This window comes from Palaemon carinicauda, chromosome 32, assembly GCF_036898095.1.
Source record: "Palaemon carinicauda isolate YSFRI2023 chromosome 32, ASM3689809v2, whole genome shotgun sequence".
NCBI classification, from domain to species: Eukaryota; Metazoa; Arthropoda; class Malacostraca; order Decapoda; family Palaemonidae; genus Palaemon; species Palaemon carinicauda.
The window spans coordinates 16,955,106-16,969,399 of record NC_090756.1 but is presented as its reverse complement, the minus strand read 5'-3'; the positions used below and the strand labels follow the sequence as shown (position 1 = coordinate 16,969,399).

At 44.7% G+C, this 14,294-nt stretch overlaps 1 protein-coding gene across 2 annotated transcripts in view; it reads right to left on the bottom strand.

The window, feature by feature from the left end:
• Positions 1-1,981: 1,981 nt before the first annotated feature.
• Positions 1,982-14,294, bottom strand: part of Pcif1 (Phosphorylated CTD-interacting factor 1) — a 96,644-nt gene continuing 84,331 nt past the window's right edge. Inside the window, exon 15 of one of the 2 annotated variants that reach the window (XM_068356101.1) lies at positions 1,982-3,772. In XM_068356101.1, coding sequence (XP_068212202.1) covers positions 3,331-3,772 — 442 coding nt within the window. In that variant the 3' untranslated portion in view covers positions 1,982-3,330. The remainder of the gene's footprint in view (positions 3,773-14,294) is intronic. The other variant, XM_068356102.1, reaches the window with a different exon arrangement.

The following is a 14,294-nucleotide window of genomic DNA, read 5'->3' as shown; positions in this document are numbered from 1 at the left end:
TGGGTTTAAAACACTCCAATGATGCCTGACTTTGATCTGGCAAGGACAGAGAACCCGAGTATAAAGGCCTCCTCCCTTGCAAGGGAAAAAGGAGTCTTTGGTTTAAGACACCTCAATGATGCCTGACTTTGATCTGGCAAGGACAGAGAACCCGAGTATAAAGGCCTCCTCCCTTGCAAGGGAAAAAGGAGTCTTGGGTTTAAGACACCTCAATGATGCCTGACTTTGATCTGGCAAGGACAGAGAACCTGAGTGTAAAGGCCTCCTCCCTTGCAAGGGAAAAGGAATCTTGGGTTTAAAACACTCCAATGATGCCTGACTTTGATCTGGCAAGGACAGAGAACCCGAGTATAAAGGCCTCCTCCCTTGCAAGGGAAAAAGGAGTCTTGGGTTTAAGACACCTCAATGATGCCTGACTTTGATCTGGCAAGGACAGAGAACCCGAGTATAAAGGCCTCCTCCCTTGCAAGGGAAAAAGGAGTCTTGGGTTTAAGACACCTCAATGATGCCTGACTTTGATCTGGCAAGGACAGAGAACCCGAGTATAAAGGCCTCCTCCCTTGCAAGGGAAAAAGGAGTCTTGGGTTTAAGACACCTCAATGATGCCTGACTTTGATCTGGCAAGGACAGAGAACCCGAGTATAAAGGCCTCCTCCCTTGCAAGGGAAAAAGGAGTCTTGAGTTTAAGACACCTCAATGATGCCTGTCTTTGATCTGGCAAGGACAGAGAACCCGAGTATAAAGGCCTCCTCCCTTGCAAGGGAAAAAGGAGTCTTGGGTTTAAGACACCTCAATGATGCCTGACTTTGATCTGGCAAGGACAGAGAACCCGAGTATAAAGGCCTCCTCCCTTGCAAGGGAAAAGGAATCTTGGGTTTAAAACACTCCAATGATGCCTGACTTGGGTTTAAAACACTCCAATGATGCCTGACTTTGATCTGGCAAGGACAGAGAACCCGAGTATAAAGGCCTCCTCCCTTGCAAGGGAAAAAGGAGTCTTGGGTTTAAGACACCTCAATGATGCCTGACTTTGATCTGGCAAGGACAGAGAACCCGAGTATAAAGGCCTCCTCCCTTGCAAGGGAAAAAGGAGTCTTGGGTTTAAGACACCTCAATGATGCCTGACTTTGATCTGGCAAGGACAGAGAACCCGAGTATAAAGGCCTCCTCCCTTGCAAGGGAAAAAGGAGTCTTGGGTTTAAGACACCTCAATGATGCCTGACTTTGATCTGGCAAGGACAGAGAACCCGAGTATAAAGGCCTCCTCCCTTGCAAGGGAAAAGGAATCTTGGGTTTAAAACACTCCAATGATGCCTTACTTTGATCTGGCAAGGACAGAGAACCCGAGTATAAAGGCCTCCTCCCTTGCAAGGGAAAAGGAGTCTTGGGTTTAAAACACCTCAATGATGCCTGACTTTGATCTGGCAAGGACAGAGAACCCGAGTATAAAGGCCTCCTCCCTTGCAAGGGAAAAAGGAGTCTTGGGTTTAAGACACCTCAATGATGCCTGACTTTGATCTGGCAAGGACAGAGAACCCGAGTATAAAGGCCTCCTCCCTTGCAAGGGAAAAGGAATCTTGGGTTTAAAACACTCCAATGATGCCTGACTTTGATCTGGCAAGGACAGAACCCGAGTATAAAGGCCTCCTCCCTTGCAAGGGAAAAGGAATCTTGGGTTTAAAACACTCCAATGATGCCTTACTTTGATCTGGCAGAGGCAGAGAACCCGAGTCAGAGTTTTCATGTCAATAATATTGCACTCATTTTCAAGTGCGGTGAATTTTGAGATGGTACCGTGTCTTCTGTTACGGTGGGATCTACGGTCCTTGATCAGCTCATGTTACAGTGGGATTTAAGGTTGCTGATTACCTCACTGGAGTTGCCACATTCAAAACGTACTCTGAGGGAGATGTGTTTTGAACATGAGTAAATTGAAGTAATTTTTTAAAAGGTTTATAAATATCAAACCACTTTGTAAACTTTTTCTAATAACGTAATTTTTATTTTTATCAGTACAGTCATGTAACATAGTGCCGGACTAATAAAAAAATCATGTAAATAAAAATACATATCAAACATATATAAACAATATTGCATTTACATTACTATGGTACATTATAAAACCAATGGAAGATTTAAACTTCTCTGTGCACACACAAGATAGAAAGGATATCATGGAGGCTACATGGAAATTACTCAAAATATGATTGAATCCTTTCAAAATTAAGAAGTGACACCAAAGCTCAGAATGATTTCCTTTCCAAATTTCCCTCAGAACTCAAAAGCATTGTGGTCAATTACAAACTTTTGTCAGGATATCTTTGGCCAAGTCACCGTCAAAAATAAATTACAGAAAAATAAAAAACTCCGATCAGATATAAAAAAAAAATTAATGATGAGAGAAGGTATCTTAAGGCTGGGTACCAGCCAATTGAAATATTACCTTAAGAACAAGCAAAGGTAATGTAAAACATGGTCGTGGAATGGGATGAGTAATTCCAACATTTCAATTTTTCTATGAACAGCAAAGACAAATACAAGCTTTTTCAATATTGATTCTATTGCACAATGTTTGAGAACCAAAGACCTGAACTAACCCACAACATTTTAGATATTGAGATTTTGATTTTGCACATTTATTTTTTACAACTGTTGCTCTATTTCTATAAATGATAAAACAAAACACTGTACAGATCTAAACAAAAAATTACCCAAGTTCTTTAGATGAAAGGGAAAGTGGGAACAAATACTGTACTACTCTCAATCTTCAATATCCCTTAAATTTAGACAATGATTTCTTTTTCCACATGTTATTGTCACATTACTACTGCAAACAAAACTTGAACAAAATTAGTATTTGTTACTCTGCTAAAATTTTCAATAAACATCTCTATAGCATACTGTAGAAGTTAAACTATCCTATACCATATAAAAATATGTGAACACAGCACTGGGTTCCTGTCATTTTTAAATAAAACTTTTTTGTCTTATATTACAGTATAAATAAACATTTACAATATAAATTCAACATGAACAACTTAAAGACTTTCTTGCCACCCATAGTTCCATGATGAACATTTATCAAATAACTGCCACTTGTATTTTTATAAATTAATTTGAATTTGAAATCTGAAATTACGTTGGTAACCTCCATACATTCCTTGAACTCAAAACATCAAAAAAAAAAAAAAACTATCAGATGTTCAAACTCAAATGTTATATGAAAGTAAGGTGTTACCTTTTCACTTTAGATAAAAAAAAAAATTCCTTAAAATAAAACATTTTTCCTTGAAATAAAAAATGATGACAATCCTTTCTGTAGTTTGCAGACTAAATGGTTGTGGTGGTAGTTGGGGCAACAGGAGGCACAGCTGTGGAGGGGGATGTTGTCAAACTTGGGGTTGGCACAGCTGATGGCACTGTGGGTGCTGCAGGTGGGGTGATTTGAGTGGCTCCCGTTGGAACAATGGCAGGTTTGACATCGACATATGCTGGCGAGGGCTTCACTTCTGTGTAAGGTGCTGGAGGCTTTACTTCAACGTATTGACCCGGAGGTTTTACATCAACGTAGGGAGGGGGAGCCTCAGCGCTCGAGTCTCGTCTCGGTGGAGACAACATTTCCTGCCTGTCCCTGTCTCTTTCACGGCCTGGTCTGAAGGCTTCCAGAAGAGCGTCGACTTTGTCCGGAGTTGGGCCCCAGCGGGAAAAACCAGCGTCATTCTGCAACCACACAGCAACTGTTCCGTGGCCACTCTTGAGAACAACTTCAGATCTAATGAAGAAAGGGTGATGCAAGTTGAAGGTTTTTATACAATGAAATTACAGATTTACGATTATAAACAGACAAATATATATACCTATTTATTGTGAAGCAAAATTTAAGAAAAATGGCAAGATCCATAAGTATGACAAATTCGGAGAGAATTTGTATTTTTCCTAACCATACAAACCTTAGCTATTTACATAGGGTATTACTTTTGGCGTAGCTGAAATGATGAGCCATTAGATTTTTAACAAGGGTTAACTACCCTCTCGCTAGTTAGCGAGGGGGTAGGGGAGGGGTAGATAGCTACCCCTCCCCCTCACACACCGGTGAACTGATTCACTTCACTTAGAGGTAGGACTTCACGGGGGACAGGGCTGGCGGGAAAATATGTGTAAATAGCTAAGGTTTGTATGGTTAGGAAAAATACAAATTATCTCCGAATTTGTCATTTATTCCGTAACCGAAATACAAACCACGCTATTTACATAGGGTGACTTAACCCTTAGGTAGGGTGGAAAAGCCCCAGCCTTACTGGCTTTGGCTTTGCCCGGGGACTCAGAATCCAAGTGAGTAGCACTCGAGAAAAGGAGTCCCTGCACCTCGCATATTCCTTGCTCCGCAAGGAACGTGCAGCCTACATAAGCTTGTGTGTGAAGGAGTGAAGTGTGACCTGTCCTAGGAAGTTGACCTGAAGTCCTTTAGATGGAATTCTAGGCTAGGACGTTCCCAATACCACCTCGTCAGGGTATGGGGGACGCAACAGTATTATATTAATACTAGGAACACAAGGACGCATGGTTTACCTGCAGTGGTTTGAGGTCAGCTATGCAGAGACCCCAGGATGCTGCTTTCCCCAAGAGCGGGGAGGATGAAGAAAAGAGTACGGGCCAGACATACTCTTTCCTTCATGCAGTCTAAAACCGGGTAACAATGCCCTCAACCTTCTGCTACCTGTCCATTAAGGAGCCTGAGGTTAGACCAGCTGTTGTGTAGCCACCACAGGGCTGATAGAGAAAGTATTGAGGCTCCTGTGGGTCACGTCCTGCAGGTAGTGGGCTGTGAAGGTCGTTTGATGCTTCCAGACTCCAGCTTGTAGCACCTGCGTCACAGAGTAGTTCCTCTTGAAGGCCAGGGACGTTGCGATGCTTTTGACATCGTGTGCTCTAGGGCGACGTGACGGAGGAGGGTCTGGATTCAGGGTGTGATGGATGACCCTTTGAATCCAGGCTGAAAAGGTATTCTTGGTGACCCTCCTCTTTGTCCTTCCTGTGCTCACTAACAGGGCTTGCACGTGAGGACGAACTGCAGCTGTTCTTTTAAGATAACACCCCCAGACTCCTTACTGGGCAAAGTAGGAGATGGTCTGGGTCATCTGTTACAGAACGGAGACTCGAAATCCTTTTGAGTCTAGCAACCAACTCGGTGACGAACCTGAACGTTACCTCCCCCTATCCTCTTGAATGGGTGACGTCGTACGAGAGACCCTGAAATTCACTGATACGCTTGGCCGAGGCCAGAGCGAGCAGGAGAACCGTCTTCCAAGTCAGGTGACGATCAGAAGCCTGGCGTGATGGTTCGCAAGGAGGTCTCTTAAGAGCCCTAAGAACCCGAACCACGTTCCATGGAGGAGGTCTCACTTCCGACTGGGGGCGGGTAAGTCCGTAGCTTCGTATGAGTGAAGAAAGTTCCCGCGAGGGGGAAATGTCTATTCCTTTCAGCCTGAGGGCCAGGCTTAAGGCTGAGCGGTAGCCTTATACCGCCGAGACCGAAAGGCGCATTTCCTCCCGCAGATATACAAGAACTCCACTATTGCTGGAATAGTGGCATCGAGGGGAGAGATACCTCTCCCACGGCACCAACCACAGAAGACTCTCCACTTCGCCTGGTAGACCCCTGCAGATGACTTTCGCAGGTGTCGAGACATCCGCTCCGCAACTTGTTGCGAAACGCCTTTCTCTGTGAGGAGATACTGGATAGTCTCCAGGCGTGAAGCTGAAGCGATGCTACGGCTTTGTGGTAGACGTTGCAGTGTGGTTGCTTGAGTAGCTCGTGTCGTGGGGGAAGCTCTCTCGGGAGTTCCGTCAGGAGATGCAGAAGGTTCGGGAACCACTCTGCATGATGCCATAGCGGAGCTATCAGAGTCAAAGACAGGTTGACTGATAGTCTGGTCTTGTTGAGCACCCTTCTCATCAGACAGAACGGTGGGAAGGCGTAGACATTGATGTTGTCCCACCGTTGTAGGAAGGCATCTTGGCAGAGTGCCTTGGGGTCCAGGACCGGGGAGCAGTACAGCGGCAGCTTGAAATTCAAGGCTGTCGTGAACAGGTCCACAAAGTCAGGACTTTGTTGGCTACTAGAGGGTCCAAAGACCACTCGGTACTCACTATCTGCGAGGCTCTGCTCAGACGGTCGGAGAGCACATTCCTTTTGCCCGGAATGAAGCAAGCCGATAGTGGTATTGAGTGGACTTCGGTTCATCTCAGTATCTTTACTGCAAGATGGGAAAGCTGTTGTGAAAAGGTACCTCCCTGCTTGTTGATATAAGCCACTACCGTGGTGTTGTCGCTCACTGAGTGACCCGCCAGGGTCTGTTGGAACTGTTGAAGGGCCAGATATACGGCCTTCATTCCTAGCAGATTGATGTGGAGGTACTTTTCTAATTCTGACCATAGGCCTGAGATCCTTTGGTTCAGAACGTGCCCCCCCCCCCCCCCCCTTCTTTTGATGTGTCCAAGAACAGCATCAAATTCGGAGGAAGGACGAGAAGATGCACTCCCTTTCGAAGGTTTCCGTAGGTCAACCACCACTGCAGGTCCATTCGTTCCGCAGGTCCCATAGGGACCAGAGTGTCCGGGGAATCGTTGCCGTGATTCTACCGGGACTTGAGCCGCCATTGCAGGGATCTCATCCTGAGGCAGCCGTTTGGAACTAGAAGGGCCAAGGAGGAAAGGTGACCTAGGAGACGTAACCAAGAATGGGCTGGAAGCTCTCCTCGTCTGAGAAAAGGTTCTGCGACTCTCCTCAGCCTTGCTATCCTGTCGTCTGATGGAAAGGCTTTGTGGAGATTGGTATCTAATATCATGCCTAGATATACCAGTTGTTGAGGTGGAAGCAGAGAAGCCTTCTCGAGATTTACCATGATCCCTAGATCTTGGCAAAGTCCCAGAAGCTTGTCTCGGTGTCGAAGAAGGGTCGATTCCGAGACTGCCAGGATTAGCCAGTCGTCCAGATAGGGAAGGAGACGGATGCCGATCCTGTGTGGCCATGAAGATATCAGGGTGAACACTCTGGTGAACACCTGCAGTGCTGTGGAGAGATCGAAACATAGCACCTTGAACTGGTAGATCTTGTTGTCTAGGCTGAATCTCAAGTACTTCCTGGAAGACGGATGGATTGGGATCTGGAAGTACGCGTCCTTCAAATCCAGTGTGCACATGAAGTCTTGTGGTCTCACTACAAGTCTGATCGTCTCTGCTGTTCCATGCTGAACGAAGTTTGTTTGACAAACTTGTTCAGAGCTGAGAGGTCGATGACGGGTCTTCTTTACAAGAAAGAGTCGACTGAAGAAGCAGGGGGGAGCCGTCGACGACCTCTTGGAGAGCATCCTTCTTGAGCATGGTCTCGACTTCTGACCGAACGCCGAGCCCCTTTGCCGAATCCATGGCATAGGAGCTCAACGACACTGGATTCGCTGTCGGGGGAGGTAGAGATGTTATGAACGGGACGCGATATCCTTGGCTGATCACGGAGATCGTCCAGGAATCGGTCCCGAGTTGCTGCCACCTGAACGCGCAACTTTAGGCATCCCCCCACTGGTGGACATGCAGGGAGATTGCCAATCCTCGCGTTTGCGGCCTCAGCCGCTCCCTCTAAGGTTATTGCCTCCCCAGGAGGACTTCCCACCCTTCTTGTCCCTGACAGGAGGGGGCTGCTGTTTAGACACCTTTGTCTTTGCTGCCGGAGCCGGTTCCGATGTCCTAGACTGACGAGGCTGTTGTTGTTGAGGTGCTGGAGGCTTGTAGTGTCTGGATGTAAGCGCCTTTTGGAGGAGCGAATCGTGATTCGACTTCCTCCACCTCTCAGCTGTCCGTTCCACGTCCTTGGGCTCAAACAAGCTCTTTCCAAGGATGGAAGAGTGTCTGAGCTTGCAGACATCCACGGTTGGGACTTTCGAGAGGAACCTCTCGGTCACCGCATCTCGATGCTTCAACATCGAGTTTGCCCACAAGTTCGAAACTTGGCGAGTCGGAAATCGATGGTGCTCGTGCCCGAGAGAAGGAAAGTCTCCATGGCCTTCCTGGTGCTCTCCTTGGACAAGTCCTCGCATCGCAACAGGATGCCCAGAGATCCAAGCCAGACGTCCAGCCATGAAGTGGCCTGCATGGCACACTTTGCGGCTTTCTCCTGGTTCAAGATCTCCGACTCAGACGCCAGGAATTATTAAGGTAAGAGAAGTTCCCCCCCTGAAGGGGAAAAAACTCATACCTGGGAAGGGAATTAACCGACCCCTGGAGGCGAACCTCCTGAGCGTTCTAAGATAAACTAAAGAGCTGACAGTTGTCACGGGAGAACTTCTAGGAGAAGGGAACACGCCCATGACGAAGTCCTAGAGAGGCGGCAGCAACAGCAGACTCCCCAGGTCCAAACAGGACAGCTCTGCTTCTTTGGCACATTAGGTAAACGAAAAAACTAGATCGTTGACTGTGAAAATAAAATAAATAATTAGTTAACATTCATTCCCCCGAGGGAACTCCGAAGAGGAACCCCGAGGGAAAAGAACAAAAGAATTACACACCAGGTATGCGCCCTCCTCCCCCACCGACATTCACGGGGAAGGGGGGAAGGCGGAGAGCTGTAACAAAAACAGAATTATAACAAACAAATAGTAAGAACGACTGAACCCCGAAGGGAAGCGTTCTATGCAGAAGCTGAAAAGTTAACAAATACAATTAGAATTCATTAAAAATAATTGAGACAAAATAAACGGAATAGCAACTCAACCCGCAACGGGAAGGAAGCTACCATAGTAGTAGTAAAAGGGTGAATGACCTCGAGAAAGAGAGAGAGACCGTAGTCCAACTAAACTCCCACGTTCCCTTCGCTGATAGTCCAAGTTCCCCATAGGAAAGGAGGAACAGCGGAGAAAACAGAAGAATAAATAAAGTCCAGCAATAGCGATTCCCACGGCGGCTGAGAATTGGAAGCCGAAGGAACGACCGAAGGACCAAGGGAGAGATCGCGACCAACGAAGTGTCACCGCAGTAGCCTGGAACTACGCGGTGATGTTGTCGTACACTACACACACAGCACAAACACTGAAAAGGAAACTTACTGTATTTCTATACCCAAATATATACATAAACATAAGAATGTTTATATATATAAAGTATAAGAAAAAGTAAGTAATTAAGTAAAGACAAAACATTAATGGCTGTCAAGCGAGGGTGAGAGCGGACATGTACGCTCACCACCCGAGCCAAAAGCGAGTGTATCAGTTCACCGGTGTGTGAGGGGGAGGGGTAGCTAGCTACCTCTCCCCTACCCCCTCGCTAACTAGCGAGATGGTAGTTAACCCTCGTTAAAAATCTAATGGCTCGTCATTTTAGCTACGCCGAAAGTAATACCCATGTAAATAGCGTGGTTTGTATTTCGGTTACGGAACAAATATTAGTTGAAAGAAATGTTTACATATGAAAACTCCATGAAATATAGATGTTTTACAATATAGATACATTAATCATAGCTTGTGTTCCTTGTAATATGTCTTACTACAAATAGTTTCAGATTAAGGCCCCTATAACGTTACCCAAACTTGAATTCTTCAGGTGCCACAAAGGAAAAAATATTTATTAAAGAGTAATGGGAAAGGAAGGAGAGGGTGTACTCATAATTTGATTAAGGAGCGAGAGTATTGAAAAAGGTATTATAAAAACAAGAGTTTGTTTACAGAGGGTAAATAACTATTTACGATAAATGATGAAGGACTATCCAGACCTTAGCATATGCAACGAATCAACATGACAATATGATAAGAAGTTGATCCCCTTGCTAGCATGCGAAGCAATTTTTACTGGCTTGTCAACAAGATGGTATTTAGTTTCTACTAAATGACTGGTTGGAGAAATGTGACCCAGCATTAACCAAGTTTGAGGCAAGAGGACAGCTACCCAACATGGTACACCTCCAAAGGGGTAGAGATAAATGAGGAAAGAAAACACATGATCTCCATTACAAGAATATAATGTGCCTTGCCAACCTGACCCAATGAGAAAAGAACCTTATGTTTAGAAGTGACATGGAAGTGAAACATTGACAACAGAGAATTACAATGATTTCAAGCTTGTAAGAACTAATAGTGAACTGCCAGGGCCAAAAGAATGCTGTATTCATTGAAACTTGAGATATGATTACCAGGTGGAAGAAAGTAATCATGAGGAATGGAACTTCAAGGTGCACTGAAAATACATATACAAATCACCCAAACAAGGGAATACATATCAGTCTTATCAAAGGCAGAATAAGTGATGATGGGAATCGGGACAGCCTTCAAGTTGTGAGGTCTATGAAGTTTGGGTCAAATCTGGAATAACCCATACAGCACTTGGAATATGAAATATTCAGATAATACATTGAGCTCATCAATGGGCTTTTAAAAGCTGGCATAATCTAACTTTAAATCTTTTATAGAGGCCTTATCAAGTCCCACACCACAATGCTAAATTCCAGCTATGAAGTTTGATAGAGACCTGGAGGGTAGATTGGTCAAAATGCCAATATACTGTCTCACAATTCAATGCCAAAGGTCAACTTCTGAAGATGGAAAACAAGAGAAGAAACATTCCATTGATTATAAAAGCAATAAAACTATAGTTTCCAAAACTCCTGTAGCGTGAAAATGCAGAGGAACTAGATAAATCAGGAAGAAGGTAGGGCTACTGTAGGAACTCCTCTAAAGGGGGAGGGGGGGAGGGGAAGATATGCTGGGATAAGAGTGGTAAGGGTCATCAAAGACACTGACAACACACAAAGCTTCACAAGGTCCTATTAGGAGTATATCGAAGGGAAGAAAGGCTTCCTAAGTATCAAGGTCATCCTATGATTGAGACATGATGTCCATAGTCTAAATGATTGGTTATGGCCGAGACGCTTTCCACATACATACCCTGATGCTTTATGTCCATATTGAAAGACTGGTCTGATAGTGGGCTCAAGAGAGTCTGAGTGGACCATTATCACACTCTTATTTCACTCGGGGAAAAATTCTGTCTACCAGACAAAACTGACTATTGTTTCCAGTGTTATACTTGATTCTTAGGATGTCCTGACTGCTTAGAACCAACAGTTACTGGACTCTCTATTCAGTGTCTATGTCCAAGTGTCCTATTACCATCTTGCAAAGCTGCTGGATGAATAATGTGAAGTAATGAATCCTATCAACAAAGCATGAAAAAACTGCTGATCATCTATGAGCATGCAATTATTGTGGAAAGAGTCAGAACTGACTTGATCTCAATCCACCTGTGGCCCCAAAAGAACAGCAATGCCTGAGAAAAATTTATGAGAGGCCAGAAAATCCTCCTTCCTATTTATTCTTCTTACTGTTTCAATCAATCATAACCTAAGATTGCAGAGGTCTAAGTCACCTCATATTTCCTGACAACTTGAAAATAACCAGGGTAACTGTAGAACCCCAATGACTCTGGAGAGACTTCTTCTATGGCCTTCTCTTCGAGCAAGGATTTCTCCCTCATCATGGGCTTTAAATTTCTGAGTGCCCCATCTGTAGATAAAGCAGGGGAAAGATTATCTCTTAAAAAGTAGAGATGATAACATGGAGAGGAACCACAAGGAACCAGGGCTTTGCTGCAGTATACTTCCAAACTGTCCAATGCCCCTTTAGAGAAAATCCCTCAACAGAGGCATTTATGAGAGCATGATAGCCCCCTCTACCAAACATAAGAGAAGGAATGCCTACTACAGGGCTAATACAGATGCCTATGTGGCTGCTTATGCTGAAAAGCAGACTTGAAGGCTGAGAAAGAAGTTGAAAAGAAATTCCCACTGAATTCAAAGCAAGAGCTAAACTTGTTTAAAAAAAAAAAAGCACATATATGAAAGTAACTGGTTATAGTATTGTAAAGCTAAGAATATAAAATAAAAACAATCAATAAAAGTTATAGTGGAATTACATCCCTAAGGTAAACAAACCTGAAGTTCACCAAGAAACAGGGGAAAATTAAAGCAACTTCTTAGTCACAAAAGTTGCTAAATTGGAAAAACAAGCGGATAGAAAATAATAAATTCATAGCAAGTAATCCAGCTAAGGCAGATGCAGAGCTAACAACTCAACACACTGATTAACTAAAACTCATTTAAACACACCAAAAGGAAAATAAAAATACTTGAGATGAAAATCTGCATTTTAATGCAGAAAACAGAACTGATGGCAGTAGGTGAAAAAATCGGAAACGACAATCTCACAAAATGATGACGAGACTCACTGAAAGTCGCACCATACATAGATAATGGAAGTTCAAAGTGTCACATGCTAGTCTGGGCATGTTCCATAGGGGCCTCTTGGCTTTTACTATAACCTGATGCAACTGGGATATCTTACATTAAGAAGGTACTCTTTAAAATTGATGGGTTTTTAGTGAACAAATTTAAATTGTATACGTTTGTAAAGATCAAATAATTGCGTGTTTACCCCTTTGTTTAAGCGCACGGAAATAAGTTTATTTCTGTGCTAGAAGCACAGTACAATACTTTGAAAGATTGTTTCCCATAGAGACCGGTTGTCCTATAAAATGGACTACCATGAAGATTGTATGAATGTTCTTCAAAAGTCTTTACAGTACCAGCTACGTTGCTTTCTATCTCTAAGTCTTCATCAGCACCCTTTGGCCACTTTAAAATCTTGCTGTACTACATCTTTAACTTCAAGCTTCAGTGTATAAACCTCACTGAATAAAACTTCTTTAAAATGTTTCATATTAATGAATAATATGACAAATTCGAAGATAATTTGTATTTTTCCTAACCATACAAACCTTAGCTATTTACATTGGGTTTACCTTTTGGCGTAGCTAAAATGACGAGCCAATAGTTTTTAACGAGGGTTAATTACCCCCGCGCTAGTTAGCGGGGGGTAGGGGAAGGGTAGCTTGCTACCCCCCCCCCCACAAACACACCGGTGATTTGCTTCACTTCACTTAAGGTAGGACTTGACTTGGGGGCCAGGGATGGCGGGCAAATATGTGTAAATAGCTAAAGTTTGTATAGTTAGGAAAAATACAAATTATCTTCGAATTTGTCATTTGTTCCGTAACCGAAATACAAACCACGCTATTTACATTGGGTGACTTACCCCTTAGGAAGGGTGGAAAGTCCCCAGCCTTACTGACTTCGGCTTTGCCCGGGGGCTCAATCCCTCAGTGAGCAGCACTTGAGAAAAGGAGCCCCTGCACCTCACAAGTTCCTAGCATCGCTAGGAACGAGTGGCCTACATAACCAGTGTGTGGAGGAAAGTGTGACTCGTCCTATGAAGTTGACCTTGAGACCTTTAGATAGGAATCTAGGATAGGACGTTCCCAATACCACCTCGTCAGGGTATGGGGGACGCAACAGTATTAAGCTTAATACTAGGAGCACAAAGAAGCATGGGTTACCTACAGAGGTCGAGGTCAGCTATGCGAGGACCAGGATACTGCTTCCCCAAGAGGGAAGAAAGTAGTAAGGGTCAGACATACTCTTTCATTCACGCAGACTAAGACCGGGTAACAACGCCCTCAACCTACTGCTACTTGTCCATAAAGGAGCCTGAGGTTAGACCAGCTGTTGTGCAGCCACCAAAGGGCCGATAGAAAACGTATCGAGGCTCCTGTGGGTCACGTCTTGCAGGTAGTGGGCTGTGAAGGTCGTCTGACGCTTCCAGACCCCAGCTTGAAGTACCTGCGTCACAGAGAAGTTTCTCTTGAAGGCCAGCGACGTAGCAACACCACTGATATCGTGTGCCCTAGGGCGACGTGACGGAGGAGGGTCTGGATTCAAGGCATGGTAGATAACCATGTTATGGTGTTCCTGGTGACCCTCCTCTTAGTCCTGCCTGTGCTCACAAACAAAGCTCGCACTTGAAGACGGACTGCAGCCGTTCTCTTCAAGTAGTGCCTCAGACACCTCACTGGACATAGTAGCAGCTGGTCTGGGTCGCTTGTTACAGAACGGAGACTCGCGATCCTGAAAGAGTCGAACCGAGGATCCGGCACTCAAGGATTCTGAGTCTTGGCTACAAACTCAGGGACGAACCTGAACGTTACCTCCCCCCATCCCCTTGAATGGGCGATGTTGTACTAGAGACCATGAAGTTCACTAACCTGCTTGGCCGAAGCCAAAGCGAATAGGAAAGCCGTCTTCCAAGACAGGTGGCGATCGGAGGCCTGGCGTAATGGTTCGAAGGGAGGTCTCTCAAGAGCCCTGAGGACTCGAACCACGTTCCAAGGAGGAGGTCTCACTTCCGACTGGGGGCAGT